The sequence below is a fragment of the Poecilia reticulata genome, linkage group LG11 (assembly GCF_000633615.1).
Source record: "Poecilia reticulata strain Guanapo linkage group LG11, Guppy_female_1.0+MT, whole genome shotgun sequence".
Taxonomy (NCBI): Eukaryota; Metazoa; Chordata; class Actinopteri; order Cyprinodontiformes; family Poeciliidae; genus Poecilia; species Poecilia reticulata.
This window is the reverse complement of record NC_024341.1, coordinates 8,969,034-8,993,619: the sequence shown is the minus strand read 5'-3', so window position 1 is coordinate 8,993,619 and position 24,586 is coordinate 8,969,034. Positions and strand designations below refer to the sequence as shown.

The window sequence follows — 24,586 nt, the reverse complement described above, 5'->3', positions numbered from 1 at the left end:
GAAAATGTTTAACTTCCCTGCTATTTAATACTTCAGAAACATGTCGAAATTTTAAAGTAATGATATAACTTTCAAGAGATAATAGCTTACTTTAAATGGAACTTTTTTTTTTCCCCCCCATCAGGTTCCAACATTAGGACTTAATGAGCTCAGTGAGACGCCTCTTAAGAAGGAGGTAAACTTGGACCAGCAGAGACAACAGGGGCAGCCACGCACCACCGCTCCGATCTACTTGTGCACCGAGAGCGGCCTGGGTTGGGCCCGGCCGCCCGCGTCCTCCAACAATTCCCAGGACGGAAGCGCAGGAAGTGGGGGGAGCGGCGGGGGTGGGAGTGGCGGAGGGGGGGAAGGAGACTACATGGTCTTGCCTCGTAGGACGGTCAGTCTCAAACCTCCCGCGCCCTCTTCGCAGGGAGGAGGCCTGGGACTTGGCGGCGAGGACAAGCCCCTCAATATCGCGGTGGAGGATCCTCCCTTCCCCCCTCCTCCCTCTCCGCTCACCCTCCACCCGGCAGAGAGCGAGGCCTATCCGGCAGATTTTGTGCCGTCCAGCGTCGGTGACATGAATATCACCATGAACCTAAACCGCTCCTACGGGACTATCAAAACCGTGCCCCATGGGCATGGCCACTTGATGGGCCAAGGTGGGCATGTGCACTCCCACGGAGGACACATGCACTCCCACGCGCATTCACTCCACCTAAAGCCAGGCCAGAGGCCATCAGTCAGACAGATTCTGACAGGGGGAACCACAGTGGAGAGAACCCGCACCCTCCCACGCAACCTAGGCAGCACCAATGCCAACACCAGCCTCTCAGCGGGATCCCTGGAGGTGAGTGAAGGGCTGTGAAAAATGGATGGCAGTAGCTTTAGAAATAGAGATAGCTTAGTTGTTCACAACTTTCAGTTGAGCTGACGTTTGACTGGTATAAATGTAGTGTGCTTCCCTAAGCGATGGCACAGTGAGGGATTGGAGTGGGAGAAAAAACTCTGCAAACACACTCTAATTATTTAGTAATATTCAGTCTGAACAAGTGTCTTTAGCAGTACAAGAAAGTTCAAATGACATTTGCTTTGGATATTTCTGTTGCAGAAAGTAATTCAAATATCAAGCATATATTTCTTCTAAACTTAACTGGTTACTCCCTCTACTCTTGAAGAGGATTAATTGATCATGTTGTTTACCTTTCAAATTTCAAGAGTGTTGTCTTCAAGCCAATCCATCTAATTGTTAAATAAGGCCGTCTCTAAAACACCTATTGAGTGTTTTTAGAACAATGCACTCCCTACATATTGTCACAATAACACTTCAGTGTTCCCGAGAACAAGTCTGGTCTAACAGATGCTATTATTTTCAGCTCAGTAGTATTTATTGCTGCCAACTGAGACAGCGAAATGAGTCATTCTCATATCGACAGACAGCTCCTTATTAGTTTACCATCTCCATGTGAGTGTGATGCTGTTTGTGTGCGACACCCCCTCCTGACCGTACAAGGTGGCACAGCAGATGGACTGAGGCAGGCAGGATCAGAGGAAATACCCTCCTGGCGAAAGTCTTCAGCCAACCCACAGGAACTACACATCCACCGCCATACATGCCGACTTATATAAAAAGCTACGCACACAGTAAAACGAAAGTATAATCACAAGGTTTATTACAATGACTTGCAAGGTTGATTAAAGACATGGGAACATCACCCGGGTTGCTGAAAATGTGACGATGCCTCGTTTGGAGCTCGACTACAAGTTGTATAATATCAAAAAAAGATTGCGCTCTCTGAAGGGCTGAATGCTTTCATGAAAACCATAAAAAGGACGAGAACAAGGAGTTGAATGTTGAAAAACCTGGTAAATCTAAATTGCAGCTATAATTTTGTCCTGATTATGCTTGATTTGAAGATGGATTAAAGAGTGTGCCTCTCGAGATTAAAAATCTAGTCATGTTTTGCTGTGCAACTTTAACATTGCAATAGAGAAATTACCCAAATCTACTTTTGGCTTTTATTATTTTATTTATTTATTTATTTATTTATTTATTTATTTATTTACTTATTTATTTATTTATTTACTTATTTATTTATTTATTTATTTATTTACGATTTCAACAGCACACACTAATTAAAGCGTACGATCTAAAAAGCATAAGATCACAGACTTATTTTTGCATATGCAATCAAGTCATAAACTTTGAATTTGCGTGAGTGGGTTTATAGCTGCTTCAGGTGTGTCCACATCAAAACATGCTATATACAGCTCAGGTATATGCATGTTGCATGCGTGTCATTGTTGTACAAAGGTAACTCAGTCATGGAATTGCTCTGTTCAAGGTAAGAGTCGGCGGGCTTTTATCTGCATTAATTGCACTGACAGGTGAATTGAGAAGAAAGCGGAGATGGAGCTATCTCTTAGGCTCAGGTCTTTCACTTTGTAATTCAAACGTGGGCAATTCCAGTCTTTTGGATGTTTTTAGATGCATCCTTGTGCCAACACACCCAGTTTTAGAAGCACAATTATCTCCATAGATGGTCACCAAATTCTGCATGAACTTGCTGACTACCTATTCAATGAAATCAGATGCTTTCCAGCTAAAATAAACCAAACAAACCTCCAAAACCTGCAGGACAAGCAGTCCCAGATGACAAGGATTTCGTGCATCTGTTGTAAATCAAAGAGTGCCATGACATCAGAAGACAAACAAATTGGGAATTGTTAAATGTACAGACTGAGGTGTTGTCTTGCATTCTAAGTACTAAAAAGTAAATTTAGATAGTTTAACTGTATATATCTCTAAGATTAAATTGCTTTATATTTTAAGTCAAAGGCGAGGAATCCTGAAACTGTATTGAACATGTTTTAGATGTTTCCCCACCAACGCACTGGATTCCAATAGAGGAATTTCCTCCTCAGCCTGTCACCAAGTTCTGCATGTACCTCACAATCAGAGAGTCTTTAAAATCTGTTGTGTTCAGGCAGAAATCATATCTGAAACGTCCAGGACCTCCTTGAAAACTGGAATTGCCCACCTCTGTTCTCAATCCATGCCTGCCATAGCATCAGTTCAGCAGCGCTGGCCTTTTGGAGAAATGAACACAGCTTTTAACTAACTGTGGAGAGCTGTCCCTCTCTGGGCCAAAATGCAAATCTGGCAGACGGCGGGAGCCAGATAGGAAGTAAGAGATGGAATGCAATTCAATGCAATGTGGAGCCCAGATGAGCTGGAAATGTCTGCTACTGTTAATTTGCCAGTTTGTGTGCCACTTGGTAAAGCTTTGAAGGCACTTAGTGAGCTAAGAAGAGTATACATGTGATAAAGAGATGAAACCCATTTCCCACACATTTCTGCAGTTGTTTTAATGACGACCCCTAACAAATTCTTAAGGCTTTTGCTACAGCTATAATTACTCGAATAAAAAAAAAGATTCCATTCAACTGACTGCTAATCTCAGTCAGTTGAAATAATTTGTTCCTTGTTTCACATTTGTAAAAATCCGTACCACGTTGGGCAACCAGTACTAGGTTTTCTCTTTTCGAACCGTGGCACAGAAGGGTCCACAAAGAGATAGAGATCACGAAAGTTCAGGGTAGTCATTGATGCTGTCTTCTCTCCCCCTGCCCCCTCCTCTTCCAGAGGAAGAGAGTACGGTACTCTGAGCTGGACTTTGAGGTAAGATCTCAAACCTCATCCACTGTCATAAGCCTGTCTCTGCTTTCTTGTGCTTCTGCCAGGACCTAAGTAACACATAGAGGAGCAAAAAGCATTGCTTAACCCCCACCCCCTACCTTTCCAACCTTGTCTCCCTTGCACTTGGAGAAATTTGTTCTTTCAGAGCTGTCTTACCCAGTATGCTGTTTCTACAACAATGGCCCCAAACTGTTGGTCTGACATTTTATGCAAGAGGAAAAGATAAATAAAAAAATGAAAGACTTATGAAACTAATTTAGGAAAATGCCTCATGCCTCCGTGGGGTCCTGGTTGAAGAAACAGCTGCTTAGACTGCTTTATTTGTCTGGACTAGCACTAGTGACTCCTGGGTCACAGCTACACTGTTTGACTAAAGTTGAGTTTGCTGGTTATATCTGTGGGTATATGGTGGTTCGGCAGTGTATGTGCTTAAATGTTTTTTTTGTTTGTTTGGTTTTTTTTGTAACAAGGACCTTGCTGTCCTGTGAAACTCCAGTCCCTCTAATGTTCTCCACATACAACTCTTATTTTTTTTGTAAATACCACATCTTTCTCTTGCTGTTGTTAAACCTTAACATGCACCTACAACCTCAGAGGAATACAGCTCCCTCCATACTTATTGGCACATCTGGTAAAAAGAGTGGAGAACACAAAAGCCCAAAGAATAATTTATGTATGGTTGCAGTATTCTACTCTTGATAAGACAGTTTAAAGTTTTTATTCTTTAATTTGAAAAATGTTCTGTGTTCATTTTTGCTTACGACTATAAAAGATGGGATCTTTTTTTTTTTGCCTGAACTTTTTTTTCTGTTTATTGGACCATATACAGTACAGTAAAGTATCATAATGATCCATTTTCAGTTTATTAGAAAGGAATCAAGTATTGATATGTACATTATTGATATTGATTTATGTGATTATATTTGAAGGAGTTACTTTCTCTACCATACAGTGGGCATAACGGGGCTTTTCCTCGTGTCCTTCTATTTTTTTTCCACACCAAAACCACTTGAACTGTTTGTTGCCTAGACTCACCAGTTAAAGCCTTGGAGATAATAAGACAGAAGGCAAATTACTGACTTCTTTAAAAAACACAGCTAGCATGTTGTCACAAAGGTTCTTAGGGAGACTAAATGACTCTCAGATGCTACTCCTTGCACCAACTCGCTAACAAGTTTTGGAGATTGTATTGCCTCCTTTATCATCCTGCTTTTGTGGAGAGAGAAAAACCAGGAACTTCAATCCTATTTATACTTTATGAAAACAGAAAGTTATGGAATACTATTTACAAGCTTCTTTTTTTAAAAAAAGTAACCATTTCGTTTTTACCAATGGTTGAACACGCATGTCTTAATCAAATGGCATATTGTTTAATCATTCCCATTTTATTAAAAATTGCCCAGACTAAAAGTTGAATTTTATAATTTTTTTTTTTTTTTACTCAAAGCAATTTCTTACACTTCTTTGCCATGAAAGCCAGTAAAAGTGGAGGGCACTATATTCTTTTCATGGAGGATATAACTGATGAAAATAACTCGCCCAATCTTCTGTGGAGCCCAATTGTTTGAGTTCAAAATCGGCTATTTTTCTATTTCTTATTCATACTTTGTGAATGGGGGTGGTATACAAGATATTTTACACTTTCACTGGATTTCATGTCTTAAAAATTAAACGGCTTAAACGCCCTCAATGAACAATTCTTGATATACTTTTACACTAATAGATTCAAATATTTACATTATGGATAAGGCACTAATTTACACATTGACACTTTCTTTGTATTGCATTGTGTGCATTTAAGGATCATATGTCGTATATTTTGCCCACAGTAGTATCTTCACTACAATTTGTAATTTAACATCGAACAAAACAAAAGAGGACATCATAGGGAGGCACCAGCAACTTCTGAAATGAGCACGGATGATGGTGGCTGTTCTCTCACGTAACTGTAGCCAGTATTAGTCTTATGCATAATTGGTTGGTTTGGTGGGTTGTGCAGGCATTTTGCCCCCGTGTCACTTTCAAACTCATAAAAGTGCTTCAATGATTAGCTACTACCCGGTCAATTCAAGACTACTTATTAACACACACTGACAAATGCACTGTCAGTGAATTAGAGTTCTGGATTTATTTGTCTTTGAGACGGACATATTAATGAGACGATTTTGACAAGTGTTTCTGGAGAGGATCAGGCTGAATGTTTGCAGCACTGCATTGCAGTGGAATAAATTCCTGTCTATTTGAGACTTTTAGTGACTCTGACAAAATCTGGAATTAACAGGACCCCCTTTTTAGCTGGCACCAATCTGAATTAATGCCGTTTTTTTTTTTTTGTCAGTCGCTCTAACCCGATTTTCGACTTAAAGGACTCTTCTGCAACAATCCCAGTTGCCAAATTCTAAGAGTGCTGAAGTGGATGACAGATGAGCATGAGTCAGCAATCGATCGGGCTGTCAGTGTCCCTCTCTAAATCCCCCTTTTCATGGCTGGCATCGCTGCAGTCCCAATGCCTTCTTCACACGTCCCCCTGCCTGTTCTTACATTAAACCCCTGTCATGCAACCTCCATTCTTTTTCGTTTTCATCCTTTCTTTTATTTGTTCCTATTTGCTTCATTTTTGCTGTCCCTTCCTTTCTTCCCTTCCAGAAAGTGATGCACACTCGCAAAAGACATTCTGAGCTGTACCATGAGCTCAACCACTCGTCCAAGTTCCACACCATAGACAGGTATAACAGGGACCCAGCCATGTCCACATTCAAGGTAAGACTATTGTCCAGAAGCCAGATGGAAACCTAAATGCACCCTCACTGCCAGTTACACGTCCTCGCAACTAGGCATGGGTCGGAATGAGATTCTCAGCATGATCACCATGAGTAAAAGTAAATAAATAAAAATGTATTTGACAACAATAATGTTAGCACATTTTTGTAGGCGGTCTTGTTTGACCATGTAAAATATCTGAGGTCATGAAATACATTTAATGTTAGACAAGTACAAGCTGAGCAAAAGTGAGATTTTTTTTTTTTTTTAATTATGATTACATCTAAATATGTAAAATAAAAAAGTCAGCCCGTTCATAATATCTTTTGTATTTGGAAAAAGTTCAGTTTATTCATTTTAATATTTCCAGCTAACCTAAAACAATCTCATACAATGAGACAAAAAATTATTTTGTACGTAAATATCTGGTTTCAACAGTAAAATCATTGTTGACACAAAGCCCTGTCACACATTTGCCACAAAACATGACGATATAGATATTTTTTGGAAGGCATACATACAGCTAAAACAAACCCAGCATTTAGAACAAAATCTTCAGACCAACAGTCAAGCGTGGTGTGATGGTCCCAAACTGCTTTGGTGTTTCTGGATCTGGACAACTTATTCTCCTGAAAAAGAATACCAAGCAGTCAGTTTGTGAGCTTAATCTCAAATGTAGCAGGATTGCGTACCAAACCATAAACACATCTGCAAAACCACCTCTTAAAGCAAAATGGAGACTATGGAGTGACCTCGTAAAATAATCCTGCTTAACATCATGTGAAATGTTCTGCCTTCACCTTAAACAAGTCACTCATGCATGAATACTCTCCAATATTCCTTTTTTAAAAACAATTTTGCAAAGAAGTTTGGGCCGAAAATCTTCAAAAGCAATGTAAAAGTCTACCTGTTATTCCAATCGTTTGATGAATGTTGTTGTTGCCAGGGGTAGTCCAACTAGTTATTAGACATAACTAGTGCCTAGTTACATAACTAGTTATTTCACATATAGCTCTTTCCCCCTAATGAATGAGATCATTATTTGAAGACGGCATTCTTATTTTCTGAGGTTGTTTTTGGCTGATACTAAAAGTGTGTTAGAGTAGAAACATTTAAATGATACCAAAAAGTTTTTGTTGAAAACATACAGCTGGTTGCTTATGAGATATGCTGCTCGTTGCGTTTGCGTTTCCACACTTTGACCGTTTTGCCCTTCGGAAACATTTCCAGACTATAAAACTGGTTTTCCTTCTAAGCAAACGAAGGTTTTCGTCTTCTTTCAGGCAGCTGACCAACAGTGTCCATGCAAACAGTATGACAAATAGTTTTAAACCAGTAAAGTTTTTAAAACCTTGACATGCCCTGCTAACTGCAACCGACCCATGTCTGTTAAAAAACCCACAAATTCCCCTTCTTTCACGTGTGGACTTAACAATAAAGAGCAAATAATGATCACAAATGTACTTTCATGCATGAGTGAGCACAATGTGTTGCATATTTGCATGGTTGTGACTCTACAGCTCTTGCTATATTCATACATATTCCAAACTGGTCATCTAGTAATTTACAAACATGAGGTACTTATGAAAACATCTGTATCCACTCTTGGTTTAAAAATCCTATATAGGAGCAGGCAAAGTAACGCAAGTGGTGCCTAGTTTTTTGATACCATTCGATTCATTAACTCTTGTTTTTAATGTTACTAACCATGAAGAATTGACCAATAACCACCTGCAAATGTTTCTTCGGAGGCACATTCTGCTCCATCTTTCATACTGTACATTAATTTTACACCTGATATAATTGGCTTAAGCTCCATTCATTCTCACTTATGACTGGTGCCTTATTAAATTGCTATCAAAAGAGACGATCGCAGGAGCAGTCATCGGTGGGATAATCAATCATAGCTGGTTAATGAAATTCAAATTTTGCAATTCAAAAGCTGCAAAATAATTTGTCACTCGTACCAAACCAGCGCACTGTAACAAATTGTGCAAAAGTGACGCACATCTTCTTGTCACTACAACTTCTTTGTCACTTTTTATGTTAAACTTTTGTGTGTGTGTGTGTGTGTGTGTGTGTGTATGTCTTTTTCTTTGTTCTGTAATTTACTGTCCTTTGAAGTGTCTCCGATTGTGCTCTGGCGAACGTTCACCTTTTACGCTCGAGACACAGAAGCATCTTTGAATCATTAATACCCAATTAGCAGCAGACGAAACGGCCCCGGCTCGCTCTGCACTGACCTTCGGAGGGCCACTTTCATTAAGTTTTAAACACACGCCACCACTTCACTCTTCTGCCGAGCTGTAGCAGGGAGGAGCTGTGATGAGTTAGTGGGCCCCGCTACGGCTCAGCTTCCCCCTGACATCAGCTGCGTGCTGGTTCACATCGAATTCACACCAGCAGGAAGGGGACAGAGGCCGGTCTGACATCTCCCATATTTCCCATGTTACGTCGTGACACACACATGCTGTGCAAACGGACACACTTGCATGCAAATAGGATTCTCCTTTCCAATCCCTGAAATTTGCCTCCTTTATTCACTCATTTTCTCAGCGATTTGAACACAAATCTTCAGAAGAGTATGCTGACTCACAAGTGAGTTCTGGGAAGTGAATATTTTATAGAAGAATTGAAAAAAATATATATTTAGAAAAAGAGCAAAAACAACCAGCAAAAAAAACCTCAAACTTCAGGGTATTTTGTTGGAGTTTTCTGATTAGATCAACAGTTATGCAGAATTGAGAAGTCAAAGGGAAAGTGTGCCCCTCTTCAAAATGTTGACTGCAAATGAGACTTTTTATAGCTTTCTTCCAAAAATTGCCATCATCTTGTCACTCTTCCGTAAAGGCCAAATTTGAGAGCACAACTAACAGTTATCCTGTCAAGAAATCGTCTTACCTGAGCTTTGGATCCCTGCATGTCCAGCAGAGGTACCATAAGCCTCTTGGCTGCTTCTCTGATTGCTTCCCTTCTCGCCTCGCAGTTTAAGTGGATGGCCACGTGTTGGCCAAAAACGGAAAGAGACATTTTTCTAAGCTCTTTTCGTTCTTCGATGGCTGGATGAAAGGTTCTCTGTGAACCGTTTTAAAGTTTGGAGAATATTTTTGTAACTTAATGCTGATGTTTAATGCTTAATGCTTCTTTTTTCTTCTCCTAACCCTCACATGTATGCTCTGTTCTGTGGTCTATATAATACTGTTTGTTTGCTAATGTTATCTTGAAAGGAAAAACAAAACAAAACTGAGGCTTCACAGAACAGCTACATTTATTCTGGGATTAAATAACACAGGTGGCGTTTGGGGATAGCTCAAGCGAAAACCATGCAATATAAAATCTCCCAAAAATACATTGAGGTTTGGGCAAATAAATAGGAAATGTTACATTTTGTGCAAGGCAATCTATATTTAAAGGTTCTCATCACCTGCCTTACAGCGTACTAATACCTCACGGTGAGTTTATGCTCAGATGGAAAATAAATCAGTTCAACTGCAAAATATTCACATTTAAGCCATTCAACAGAAACTGCACAACATATTTTCTTTCCGGTATTGACACGAGGAGGTCTGAAGTTGTGAAATGAGAGGGCAATGTAGATCTGGCTTCTGCTTTCAAACCCATTATGTTAAAAATAAGTAGGCAGTCCACTTAAGTGTTAATAATTACATGGATAATGCTATCAGTGTCAGGCCTTTGACGGGTCCCAGCTTGAGCTCAGCTCTGCTGTTGTCAACATCTCACTTTGAGAGTCACCCCCAAACACGGACATGCTGACTATACAGTAATTATGGAGATAAGAGTGTGTGTGTGTGTGTGTGTGTGTGTGCGCGTGTGTGCGTGTGTATACGTGTGTTAGTGTGAATAAGTGCATTTTGAAACCCCCACTAATTACAGAATCTGCACGTGCGGCCATGTACATGTATCCATGTGTATTGGTTTTTTCTTTGTCTGTTTGTATGTTGAGATCTGAGTGGTGCACGACCACATGTCTGGGGCACATCGACTTCTCTTATCCATTAATGATAACATGAGTAATGAGAAAATCACTCCCATTGTAATGTGTTTGGTATTGTCTGTGATTTCTATAAAAAATCAAAGTAAAAAATTTAAAAGCAATTATAACTCTTTTTTTTTCTTCCTTTTTTCTAAAGTTATCTTCTCATGAATGGACACTTAAAATACTGTCAAATTTAAAACTCGCTCCTGTCTTCTTATGGCTAATTGACTGTTTCTCCAAAGAACAAGCTCTGTTGCATATTTTAATGACAGCCTACTTGACAGATACAGACCAAACTACTAAAAAGACAACCATAGGTTTCCTCAACTTTCCTAATGGCGAGTCATCTAAAGTTTAACCATACCTCTAAAAAAAAGTTAATTTTTTTTTTTACTTTTGCAGGTATCTTTCTCTCTCTCTCTCTCTCTCTCTACTTCTGTGATTAAAAGTGACAAAAAAAAGTCAACCTCCAGTAACCCCTTTAACCACCTCAACAGGTGCCCCCTCCCCCACCACCGAGGCACAACACAGAGCCATCGCTAGCACGCAGACCATCTCTTGTTTACAAAGAAAGTCAACGTAAGGCAAAGTAAAACCATTGTAACCTTCACCAACTAGAGCTCCACTTACTTTAACTAAAACGTAGCCATGAAACTGATGTACTACATGCAACTGTGTACATCTTGTAGTTTGCCAACGTTTGTGTGTTCTTATGGATTTCCACACTTGGTTTTACATTTTCTCCTATATATATANTATATATATATATATAATTTTTTTTTTTTTTAAGTTGTAGCTTAGTAGCTGTGACTCAGCCTGTCAAGCCTTAAACCTTTCCACCTCAGAGATTTGACTGGTATACTTTGCTTAAAGTTTATAAGGAAAAACATGTGAAGGCTAGCCAGTTCAAATAAATTGATTGGTTTCAATTAAGTGATGCAGTGTAAGAGATTGTGTCTGAATCTCAGCTTACTGCTTACAACTTACTACTACAGAGCGTTAATCTATGCAAAGTAAATAATTCCATCATTAGATTGAATATTCACAACTTGCAACATGTGTGAAAAAAAAAATACAATTATACAAAGTTGATGGAAGGAATAGCTCTGCAATGGCTCAATAAAGTGCTATCATATTACAATTTTAGATGAGTTAGGATAAACTAAGCAACTCTATTGACCTCTACTGATGAAAATTGAAAGTCAACGTTTTGGTCAACTGAAGTAAACACGGCTTAGTTATAATAAATGATTGCAAAAAGATGTATGTCCAAAGAAGTGATTTACCCTACTAAAAGTTAATCAGTGCCCGAGTTCCTTGTACACCAGCATCCATCCATTGTCTATACCAGAGGTGGGCAATCCTGGTCCTCGAGGGCCAGTGTCCTGCAACTCTTAGATGTCTCCTTGGTCCAACACACTTGAATCCAACAGATGAATCACTTCCTAAGTGCAGTCAGGTTCTCCAGAGTCCTGCTAATGATCTCATTATTTGACTCAGGTGTGTTGAAGTACAGACACATCTAAAAGTTGCAGCAGACCGGCCCTCGAGGCCGGGAGTTGCCCACCCCTGGTCTATACCCACTTATCTTTTCTGGAGATAAGCAACGCTACAGTCAGTCCATCACATAGCATATACACACACATGCATTGACAGGGCAATTTAGAGAGGACAGTTAACCCTACGGCAATGTTTTTTTTTTCTTTTATTTGTGGGTGGAAGAGAAAATACAGCAAACTCCATGTTGAAAGACCGCAGGCCAGAATTCCAGAAAAGTTAGAAGATCCTTTTTTGCTGCAAGGTAACGGTGCTACTAGCCGAGCCACCACACAGCTTTATTCACCACCGTTCTTCAGTAAAACGATATTTTGACAACTCAGATAGAGACATCTTCTTACAGATTTAATATGACTAGACTTGGTGTGTTTAAAAAAAAAATCTGATGAGATTAATAAGAATCATAACTAGCCCAATACGCAGATGAACTAAGCCGCTGCTTCTGGCCTCCAAACAAATTGGCACCTTTTATAAATGCTTGAAATTTACCACAGAGCAACTTGTAACATGTTGTTTGTTGAGAATAAGCATATTGTTACATTTGATCTGACAGTTACAGTGTAGATGAGATTAAAAAATATATTTTTTAAATTTTAAAAATGTTTTAAATTTTAATCTAAGATTTATAGCAATTTGCAAGTTTACTTTGTAAAGTGCAAAGAATAGTATTCAGTATTTAACTACTGCGTTGACGTAATTCCAGTCTGGTGCTATGTTATCTGATGTTCCGATTTTTGTGCTTGAGTTTGTTTGCAAAAAACATCTTGAAAAAGCAATAACCCATTATTAGTGATTTCTTTTAAGCCCATCAAATTAAACTTGGGCCAGTCTTCCAGATAACACTGACTCTATTTTTAAACACTGTTATTTGAGGGCCACCCCTGTCAAGGAGGTTAAGAACAACCAGTAAATTATGTACAATCAAATCGCGCAGCTGAAAGCTTGACAGTGTCTGTGGGAGACAGCATATTTACTTCAACATTATTTACTTTTAAATGTGTAACTCTGAAGAAATTATTTTTTTTTACAAATATTTACTGAATGTAACAACAAACGGTGGCAGACTACAGTTCTTCTTCATGTAGCATCTCATCTGCTCTACCTGTCGCAGTGTTTCCTCATTGTAAAGTGATTGTATTTGACTAGGTGTAATATTTTAGGTGTACATAGTGCTGTGGTAGTATTCCAGTTGAATGCGTCATTACCAAAACCCCACATGCTTCATGTTTTAAAACTCATGATAATTCCTCAATCCGTAGATATGCATTCAAAAAGTTGAACTTGTATAGTAATGATTCAACAGCAGAATTTTCCTCAAGTAATGAAATAAACATTTGTTTTTCGTTTCTCGTGTTTGTTTACATATTTATGTGACGGTCTTCGTCTTAATTATGACCGAGTCAAATTTCCAAATACCATAACTCTGTTACATATCTGTTCTGAAACAATAATCTATTCAAAAACCACTTTATAATCGCATCATAAGCCATAATATTCTGTCCATTGGGTTTTTTGTTAGAATAAAAGGCAGTAACAATTAGCACCTAATATGTATGCAAATGAAAGAAGGGAACAATTAGCAGGCACCCACAGAAGACCTGATCCTGTCATACAGATCAGATAAGATCTGTCGGTTGTGTTTAAGGGATGAGTGGATGTCAGAAACATGAGCAAGTTTTTACACCTTTTTACACAAATTTTTAAGGTAGTTCTCCTCGGTACGTGCGCCCAAAAAAAAAAAAAAAAAAAAGAGTAATATCCTTACTCTAAAGTTTTTTTTTTTCTTTATTTCATTTTGCTTGTTTCACATTTCCATTACCATCTTTGGATCTCACTCTCTCACTTTTTCTCCTATGAACTCAACAATACCAGATGACTGGTCATGTCTGTGGTTGCCACCGACGCCACCAGAGGCTGTGATAAAACACAGAGAAATGATGGGGAAAAACATAAGAAGAGTTGACAATACAGTAAATAATATTTGTATGGCTCATTGTTAAAAATTATCTTTACATTAGACATAGCTGAAGTAAGTATATTGTCCTAAAAGAAATACTGTACTAAAGTTGCCCTGCATCATACACCATCTACAGGCGTTGTTACAAACAGTTTCAGTTGCTCTTTTGTTTCTTATCACAAATGGTGGCTCACTCAAACCACCGCAGTAAGTCACCTCATTCAGCCATCTAAACATGGTAATGACTTGGTTTAATTCAACCCAAGGACCACAATGGCATTTAATATACTTGGAATGTGACGTGATTGTTGGTGCCAGATGTGGTGGCCTGAGTATTACAAAATCTTCCAGTCTACTAGAACAATTTGCACTTACAATCTCTAAAAGCATTTATTGAACCATCAAGACCTCTTAAGGTACAGTCACTCAGGGCTACATTCAGCTATCAGGATCAGAAGCAATGAAAATAAAAAGGAAAGCATGGATGTATTTTATCTTGTCCCAGCATTTAGGAATTGTAGCAGTGTAATGGTGTGCAGGATGTTTTCTCGGCACGCTTTGGAGACCTTGAAACCAATTCAAGATCTCTGAAACTCCACATCCAACCAGCATATTGTTGTTGACAATGTCCATCCTTCTTGGTAACCAAAAGGTAGTCATCTCCTGATAGCTCTTCCAGGCAGAACAGTGCATCGTGACTTCTCAAACTGACCATTTTAAAGATGACATTGAGTTCACTGTATTCCAATGGCCTCTACCAGATTGCAATCCAACAGAGCACCTTTGGGAATTTTGCAAAAGCTGGGAGATTTTGAATCATGGATGTGCAGTCAACACATTTCCAGCATCTACCTAAAGGTACGACGCTGATGTGGAGTGAAGTCTCTGAGGAATACTTTTTGTTAAATGTACTTTTAAAGAATGACTGCTGTTCAGAAGGCAAAGAAAAAAGGGAACCGACTGGTAAGCAGTAGATAGTAATGACGCTCGTGAGTGCACATTATTTATTCAACAAGACATGAAGCCGCTTTGCATTCTACAAAACTACCCTCCACTTCTGTGTTAATGTACTTCATCAACCCCAAAAACAGCAGCCGCTGACCTGGAATCAAGTGTTTTCTGACATGCATGCATTATTGTCTGTTCCGATTTAAGAATCCTCTCGGCACTGAAAATACTTGTAAAAACACTCTCGTTGAAGTGGACACTGAGTGGGGCTTCGCATTAATGCTAATGGTAAAAAAAGCAAATTCAAACCATTCTCTGCTTTAGAAACATGTGCTGCTGGAGGCTGCCATCTGACCAGCATATGGATCGAGTCCACTTTTAAATTGTGTATTCCACAATAGAGACAAGGATGCAAATGGAGCCATCCGGGGTTAGCAAAAGAAGGCGTGGATGCGAAATGTACCTAACACCGTATTACATTAGTGTCTGCGCTTCTGTTAACATTTAGAGCAGCTTCTTGGCCTCTGTCGCTGTGGAATTAGCCTGCTGTTTTCCATCCTTCCACGGAGTTCAGAAGGTCAAAGCACAAATTTGCATGCGGCGTCCGATGATGCAGTGTTTTTGCCATGCTGTGTGTGGGATGGAGGGGTGGGTGTGTGTCTGAGAGTGTGCAAAAGAGTTTCGACTGCATAATGGCTTGGCTGATGTAGTTTTTATCTTTCTGAAACTCTCCTGTCATGTGCTGTGTTCCTGATTAAATGAAACAAGGACTTGCTTTCCTCTGCGAATAATGGGGAAAAATCCGGTTTAAGTTTAACAGAGTTGAAGGGGAAAAAAGGGTTTCAAAGTGTTTACCTTGTCAGAAAGTAGGTACGAGCAGAAACAGTAAGCAGAGTTTCTATATTAGGCAAACCATTCGGCAGATGAGTAAATGGTGATTTATTCCTTTACGAATGAAAATACTTTATTTTCCCAAAAGCATTGAGGTGCTTGTTTCCACACACAGATGAATAATGCCCGCACTTTGAAGCTATACCTGCTTTAGCTCTTCTTGGATGGATATCTACAAGCTCTAGAAGTGTGTTTATGAGTTGTTTTCTTCCAGGAGATCATGTTTGAGTGACTTCACATATGACCGATGTTGGACTAGAAAACCTGGATTGCAATCTCCACTTTAATTCATCCCAGGGGTGATCTGTTGGGTTGAGTTCTGGTCTCGGTACAGGCATGTACATTTTTGTCTGGCTGGACCTTTCTTTGTTCACAGTGGTCACATTGAATCTGGACGAGGCCATTGATAGACTGTTTCCACGTAGTTGGAAGCATGAAATTATTCAAAGATTACTTTTGCAACGTTAGCCGCTCAAAGAGCTGCTACAGTCCAATCCAAATTCACCTATCTTCCTTAAAATGCACCAGCACTCTTTCACCACTTTTGCTAGGCAACGCAATGTTTAGTGTCATACACAAGAATGCCTTGAAATGTGATGAATGTAAGCTGGATTCAAACATGCAACCTCGAAAATGCCAGACCACTACTCTTTGCAATGAGACACTGCAGAGTTAAAAGTTATTTTAAATGGAACTAAGAGGCCAAGAAACCAATCCAATGCCATAATTCTTTCTATGCTATAGTTTCTATTTGGCACAGTGGAGTCGGGCTGTTATTTTTCATCAAACCATTAAATTCAGACCTGTCCTTTGGATTGCTAGAAAGAGCAACTGGATTTTTTATTTAGTTAAGAACACATCCTGTCTTGGCACCGATAGAAATAGTTTACAGCACTTAATCCACTGAAATAAAGTTTGGTTCTGTTAGCTAATCTGAGGCCTCGGGTGGTTTGGAAATGACTCTGGAGACAGCTGGCAACTTCTGAACACTATGCATCTCATCACGAACTGCCATCTCCAACTTTCACCCACTACTCATTGATTTTGTATCGCAACTTCTACAACTTCATGGCTGACTTGCTGTTCTTTTAAATTGACTCCGCTTTGTGGTCAAACAACTGAAATTTGAACATCATTTTTGCTGGCAAGAAAATTTTGCAAGTGCCTCAAGGTACTACAATAAGGTTCATTGAACTTCCGAGAGCTAATTACTCTTGAACAAATGTTAGCAGAAGCAGTCTGCATGCCCAGTTGCCTGATTTTATACATCTATGACCATGGAGGTGATTAGAGCATCTTAAGTTAATGATTTGTGGGGTGTGTCAATACTTTTGGCAATATTGTGTTTGTGTCATACCCAAGAATGCTCAGTATTTCCTACAGAGAATGTTGATTAGGTTGCATTAAACAGAGGTAAGACTGATGCATCCACAGCACCATCGGTGGCTGTTATCAATATCTTAGCAATGTGTTTTTTTGGGTGCTGTGTAGAATAACATTCGCTTAGCGTAGCAGGTAAAGAGAAGTGGCATTATTTTAAATTATAAAGACTGCTTTTTTTTTTTGCTGATTTGCTTAGAGCAATTTGCATGCACTTACAAGACTCCAAGTCTTGATAGTCAATTTGCTGGCATTAAGCTGAGGGGTTTCAATTTCACAAACCGGCAATAAAGCAAGTCCGGCCCTCTTCTCGCTCTTCATATCTCATTCCCCTTTCTATTCGTTCTCACAGCTTGACATTTTCAGTCTTGGCGTCTCCCCTCATTTATCCATTTCTCCCTCCAACCTCAGCCCTCAGCGGCACGTTTGAGGCATTAATTGAATAATTAATTCTTCTCATTAGCTTGTTTTTAATTATTTCCTTACCCCCTCTTTTCTGTGCCGTGTATAAACTCATCAGCTGTTTTTTTTTGTTGTTTTTTTTATCCCTCAATACAAATTGCCCATGAAAACCGCGTGCCGTCGCGAGTGTAGCCTTGGCCGACTGGCTTTATCGGTGACTCCTAATGAGAGGGCGAGAAGACCAGGCGGAACCAGCCTGACATCGGCTTCGTGCACTGACAGCCATAATGTTAATTTAGCTCATTTAGTGTCCTTGGGCCAATTAAAAAAAGGTGAAAAGGTCCCAGTCACCAGCTGGAGATGCTTTCTGTTTCGAAAAACCGGTCTTGGATTGCACAGGGGCTGGACAGCAGCAAACAGAGCCTATGCTGCTGATTGCTCATTTGTTTGCAATGTTTTGTGCTAATTAAATTTATGTTTCCTACATTCACCAGATTTTGGCTCCTTTGAAAGACCTTATTACTTTTGACACAGACTCTTTCCTTTCTAAGTGGTTAAAATGGTGGGCAAATGGACTTTGTGTGCTTCCTAATGAATAATGCCAGTACTGAACGTAGATTGTATAGTTAGACTACACTATAATGGAAACGGACCCGAAGCCCAACTGACAACTGTGATGTGACTGCAATGTTCTGGCATCTTCTCAATTTGCTCCTCTATCCTAGATGTTGCTTTCATTTTGTTTGTGTTTGAATGTCATTTAAGTTTGTTGTTTTTCTTTTTAACATCACAACCAATGTACTGTCTTATGCCTTATTGCTATATTTTATTAATTTCTTCTCTTTTTCTTTGTTTCCTTTGCTGTTTCATTTGCTTTGTTCACTGACTGAGCCTTTGTGTTGCATGCTTGTCATGTCGCAGTTTGATCGTAGCCACACAGTCAGCAGCACCATGGGCATCCAAGTCAACAAAGGTAAAGTTAACCCCACTTAACCCCTCCATCACCTTTCTGACCCCATCATTTCTCCAAGTCCCATTGCTCATCCGCATCCAGACATGACTTTCACTTCAGTTGTTCAAGTTATAAGTGGACTTTATGTGGCTAAGGATGGGCCTTGCCCATCGACGCTGTGGTAGAGGCTTGTAGAAACTGCTTTAGATGTTCGTGTCATGGCATTTTATCTCTGTATGAACTCTTCAGCCATTTCCCTAAAGCTGTTCTCTTTAATTCACTCACTCTTGCATCTTACCGTATTTCTTCGTCTGTTGCTGCTCCAATGAGATGAACATGTACATTTTTTATTCTAAGTATATGCTTTCAGTAACATGACACACTACAAGAAAAGGAAAGGATTTTTTTTTTTTTTACAAAAATAACCTTGTGATTATATGTATTATTTGTAACATATAGGATTTCATTGAATTGGAAAATGCAGTAGTGTTGCATTTTCTTTTCTTTTTTTTTATCCGATACTCACCTAAAAAACTGTGTAATAAATACATGCTGTAAATTGTATACCATTCAAACTCCAATAGACCTGACACTATGAAGTAAATGTAGATTAGTTCATAGTTTGCTTTAGGAAACCTTGGGAATGAAATCACAGCAACTGGCACAACAAAGGACACAGATAAGGATGTTAACTTCTGGTCTTTGTTCAACCTTGTCACACTTTTGTTCATATAAAATTTTTCCACGATGGTAGATATGGACATGTTTTGACAGTTTCTTTTTACACGTTCCCTGTCTTATGTAAATCAACAGTCTTGTCTAAGAGATGCCCTGTGTGTCACTTTATAATTACACGACAGAAAAAACTAAAAAGGGCAATGTTTCTTAAAGTTCTAAGACGTTGAGCAATCTAAAAATGTGAGAAAACTTCACAGGAAATGTCATATTTGTTCAACTTTACTACACCTTAATCTATAGTTGCCGTATTTTTCGGGCTATAAGCCGCTACATTTTTCTTTTCTGTGTATTTTTCTTCAACCGCCAGGGGGCTCTTTAGCAGGAAGTCAATCATTGGAATTCAATATTGGAAATCAAAGAAGAAAGTGCTAATTCTCATTTAGATTCAGAATAAGCACATGCTAGCAGCAGGCACGACGGAGAAATGTTTTCAAAGCGGCTTAAATATGTACGTTTGCAGTGTTCTTTTTGGTTGTTTATTTTACTTTGTGGGTGCGGCTTATAGCGAGGTGCGCTCTAAAGTCCGGAAAATACGTATTTTCCGGACTTTAGAGGACTCTAGTTCTTCAATGGCCATAAGACAAACTAGCTTCGAACGGCATACTGTTATTCTACACACATTTTTTTCTAGTGCCCTTTTTTCAATGCCGTCTTACATCATAAACAGCTGTTCTAAAAAGACTGGCGGCATGCAGTGTCATTAGTTGTCTTTCACAAACAAATTAAATGAGGACACTCATTTAAAGAGTTTTATGTTTCAAGCTTTTTTTATTAATATTTTTTACAAAAAACCTGAAAAATGCTGCGGCAGAAAAGAAGCACCCACGGTCAACGTGGTCAATATTAAACACAGCAGTGAATCAATTGGAGCATGCTCACGGGGAAAGCTGGGCTTTGGTGAGTACAAATGACCGTATGATGATCACAATCGTCTGTCGGCACCGTTACCAAGAGAGCTACAGTGCAAGACGCCGCTTCTACCCATGTTTTCTTTGTTTTTTCCGTTTCCCCATCTTCACTGCCACCGCTACTCTGACCTACCAGCAGGGAAACACCTGTTACTTTACAACAGCTGTCCAGGTTGCCGGCAAAGTGGACACAAAGACCACCCACAGACAAGCAAGCCACAACAAGGATAACAATAGATAAGACTGCAGAGGTTCAGCAGGATAAGTTGGAAGACATACAGACTCAGCAACGGCACTTTATAGACTGACTTTAACGTTGCACGTGTTATTTTAAGATTTGCATTGAAAAATCAAAAGCATATATTGTAGAGAAGGCATTTGTTTGTATTAACGGACACAATTGTTGTTCCCTCTCAACGTCTTTCACAAACATTAGCTGTAAAGTCTCTAGCACTCTTAGAAATTTGCTGCAGATGGCTTTCTGCTAACATGCATGTATCTGTATTATCCCTTTTTCCACATCTCATGTAGAACTCGTTCATTTCTCACAGTGACAAATTTACTGCTGTGACTGCAGAGCCTTGCAAAAGTATTCCCAGATCTTGCATTTCTTTTCACACGCCACATTACAGCCACAAGCTTCAAGGTATTTTAGTGGGATTTTTATGTGGTATACAGTCAGAAAGAATTGACCCGCTTCAAAAATAATTGTTCAGTGGAAGGAAAATGATACATGATTTTCAAAATCTCTAACATGTGGTCTACATTTATATTAGAACTCAGAGTTAGTGCGTTGTAGACCACTTCTCGCTGTTGTTACAGCAGCAAGTCTTTTGGGAGTCTCTGCCAGCTCTCTAGAGCTTGAAATTTTGCACTTTTTTTTTCTTTGTGAAATTGCTCAAGCTCAGCCAGACTGATTGAGAGCCTCCTGTACTGTAAAATCTCAGAGAGATTTTGAATTTGATTAAGTCTGGACTTTGACAGGACAATGTTGACACATGTACAGTATATGACACTGTTTTATGGTCGCTCTGAATGTTTGTTTTATGATTGTTGTCTTGCTGACAGTGACCTCCGCCCCACTCTTAAATCTTTTGCAGTCCTACAGTTTTTCTGCCAGATTTCCTCTTTTCTTAAAAAGCATGTCGTCTCATTGCCTCTGAGCAGTGCTCTGTGAGATGTTCAAAGTTAGGAATATTGCATTATTTAATGCTGCTCTAAATTTTGCCAGACCTTTATATCCAACATGTTTACAGCGATGAAATCTTCCAATCCAACTTTAACTATAGAGCAGTTTAAACAACTGGCAGAGGACCAAAGTACTTTATAGCATAGTAAAACACTATACTAAAACAATATAAAAAAACAGAAGAAATCAACTAAAAACAATAAGGATAAAAATGTGAATTATATATATATCTAAGTTGTTTGCATAAAACCATTATAGGAGCAATAGGAAGAAGACATTTTTCCCATGTTATTAGTGAAATAATCTGCCAGTACTTTTCCGTCTATACTAGATTGTATTATCTATACTAGATAATCATTTACTTAAATCCACCACCAATGTCTTGCTGATGAGTCAGTTGTAAGCTAACTTTGCCTTTTTTTCCAAGTGTACTAATATATTTTCATTAGAAACTAGATCAAAAGACTTTGTGTTTTTGGAGTGAGTGAAAAGCAGTGCAATGGTTTTAAAGTATAGAATCAATTGGGGGTAAAGAAGAAGGGACCTAGACTAAAACCCTGTGGGACACCACACAACAGAGGAAGACATGTGGCCACCAGTATTTATTCAAAAGAGTTTCCTCTACCAAGTAGGACCTGAACCACTTCAGTACTGTCTGTGATCTCCGCCCACTTCTGCAAGCAAGAATGAAGATTCCTAATCCGCTGTATCAAAAGTAGCTGTCTAATCTGAAAACACGTGAACACTGTCACCACAATCATTTAAGAATGTGTAATTAAAAAAATTTACCCAGCACCAGATCAGTACGTATAAAGATTTGAAAGCAAAATTAAAAAATCCCATTCCAGAAACGCCTTTAATTTGGTTGTGTACTGTTTATTCAAGGACTTTGGAGGGAATACGTCTTTTAGACAGGCCGGTAGTTGTCACAATCAAAAATGCAGGATCAAGAGCTGGCTATTTAATAAAAAAAAATTGTACTACTTCATGTCTGAAATCTATAGAGGCCACAACTGATAAACTGTGGTTTGCCAGTGCAAGAACCAGAGGCCCAATTGTGGCTAAACCATCTTTAAAAAAAAGTCGACTAGGGACAGCATCATTTGGAGACCCTGCAGGCTTCAAATGAACAACAATCACTTGAAGTGAGGAAAGTCACAGGTTCAAACCAGTCAAAGACAGCAGAGTAGGGATCAGAGACCGAGGGGATGTGAGCAATAGAAGAGATTTGAGCTCAGACTGAGGGGATCTTCTGAATAAAAAGTACAGAACGTCTTCATAGACCACATGGCTCGATGCAGGCAGGCTATGGCACAATAAGAAAAGATTCATTAGTTTTAAACGATATGCAGGTTTGATAGAATTATCAAAGTGATGCTTAGTTTTGGCATCTTTTGCAACTTTTTGATGACGCAACACACTTTTAATGTCTTAAAAAGACACTCGCAGTTTGTCTTTTTTTCTACTTGGCACACTCGTCTGACGGCTCAGGGCTTAGATTTAGTTTTAGGCTGCTTGGTTTTTAATGGAGCCGCTGTGTCCAAAGCAGTCTGGCAAGTGTAGTAAAACAATGAGCTTAGATCCTCAATCTGGTTGTAAAAAAACAAAAACAAAAAAAAAGTCTTGTAATATATAGGTGAGGGTAAAAAAAATAAAAATGTGAAAACTCCTCAGCATTGGTGGAAGTCGAAACAACAAAACCACTGTGCAGCAGACCAAGGTTTAGCTGCGGTACAAGTAAGAGAAAGTTCAAATAAGAGCAGGCAGATGGACTGAAAATACAGCATCACAAACCTGTAATTTGAAAGCAGGAAGACCATGAGTTTAATAGATCAAGATTAGAACAATCTATAGGATTAAAAACACATTATTGACATGGACATTTTGGGACAATGCACAGGGATATTAGCATTCAGCTAGAATTACGCAGATTATTTTGTATAGTTTGTAAAATCACAGTAAAATACTTGCATTACTGCTTGTTAGTTGGCAAACTGTGGAAAAGTTCAAGGAGTGTGAATACTTTTGCAAGTCACTTTATCTTAAAGCTTTGACACGTAAAAGCTACACGTCTAGCACAACTCAAGCACGCAGAATCGGTGAAACGGATCATTGCAGCATTTCAGTGTCTGCACATGTTGGGAGCGCAAAGAAGAAGAAAAAAACGGCCTGCTGACCCGAATAAGCCGGAGGAACGCTGCTGTTGTTTCAAGGCAGAGTTGTCAGTGACTATGATCCCCCACTTCCCATCGCCTCCCCGTCTTCCTCTCTCCTCACTCCTGCACCTTGTCGCCGTCTTCTCATTTCCACACCACAGAGGGGGGGAAAAGGGATTGGAGCATTTCGTTTGCCAGGGGTGAAAAGAATTCATTGATTGTAAGCAGCGCTGGCTTTTGGCACAGAGAAGAGGGATGAGATCTGGGGGCTCTCGGGCGAGGAGGGGATGGAGACGGGCAGAGATGGCAAAGGGGAACAGATACCGAGCACGGCAGCAGCACAATCGCGTCAGCCGTAGCCTCCCAGGAATAAAGTTGGGCTTAACTGCAGCATTACCCACACGCCTGCATTACAAAATGTTCCTTCGCCAGCATTTAGCATGCAAATTGGCTTCCAGATTATGCCTTTTGTATTCATTTTACAAACTGTCAGGCTATGATGTGGGAAGAATGATAATCAGGCAGATATTGCCCCCTAGCGCTTCCCTGACAATCATCACACACTCAAAGAGAGGGTTTGCGGGGTGAGGCGGGGTATTGTGCTCTGCTGCAGAGCGCTGAGTTGCGTGAGCGTGCCAAATGAGACAGACTGGAACAGAGGGAGCAAATAACTCAAAATGAGTTACAAGTGAATATTTTGGAGTTGCTGCAGTGAAGAAGAAGGAAGTGGGGGGGGGGCAGGAGGGGATTATGAAAAATAGATCTAGAGAAAACAAAATAGAAGCTGCAGGGAGCTTACTGCAGAATAGAATTAGAGAGCCGATACGGTTGTGTTGTCTAGTCAGGTAAATTCATTTAACCATAAGAAAGACAAAACAAAAACATTCATGTAGGCAGTTTGCAAATTAAAAGCAAAACCACGCAACATGCAATACAGCTTACCTCCTAAGCATTCATGTTATGACGCGGTGTCCTGATGCAGAGCTGCGTTTGGCTGGGTAAGGAAGAAGTAACAGTGTTTGGATTTGTAGCAACTTGAGAGAGCACTTATAGTAAAATTATACATATA

General features: G+C 39.5%; 1 protein-coding gene across 16 annotated transcripts in view; it reads left to right on the top strand.

The window, feature by feature from the left end:
- The window catches only part of adgrb2 (adhesion G protein-coupled receptor B2), a 280,838-nt gene that overhangs the window by 249,261 nt on the left and 6,991 nt on the right, over positions 1–24,586 (top strand). For 12 of the 16 annotated variants that reach the window (XM_017307460.1, XM_017307459.1, XM_008421603.2 and 9 more), the window contains 3 exons: positions 125–832; positions 3,629–3,664; positions 6,329–6,442. In XM_017307460.1, the coding sequence (XP_017162949.1) occupies positions 125–832; positions 3,629–3,664; positions 6,329–6,442 (858 nt within the window). Of the gene's footprint in view, positions 1–124; positions 833–3,628; positions 3,665–6,328; positions 6,443–10,936; positions 11,019–18,495; positions 18,548–24,586 lie in introns of all 16 variants that reach the window. The other 4 variants (XM_008421605.2, XM_008421604.2, XM_017307461.1 and 1 more) reach the window with 4 other exon arrangements.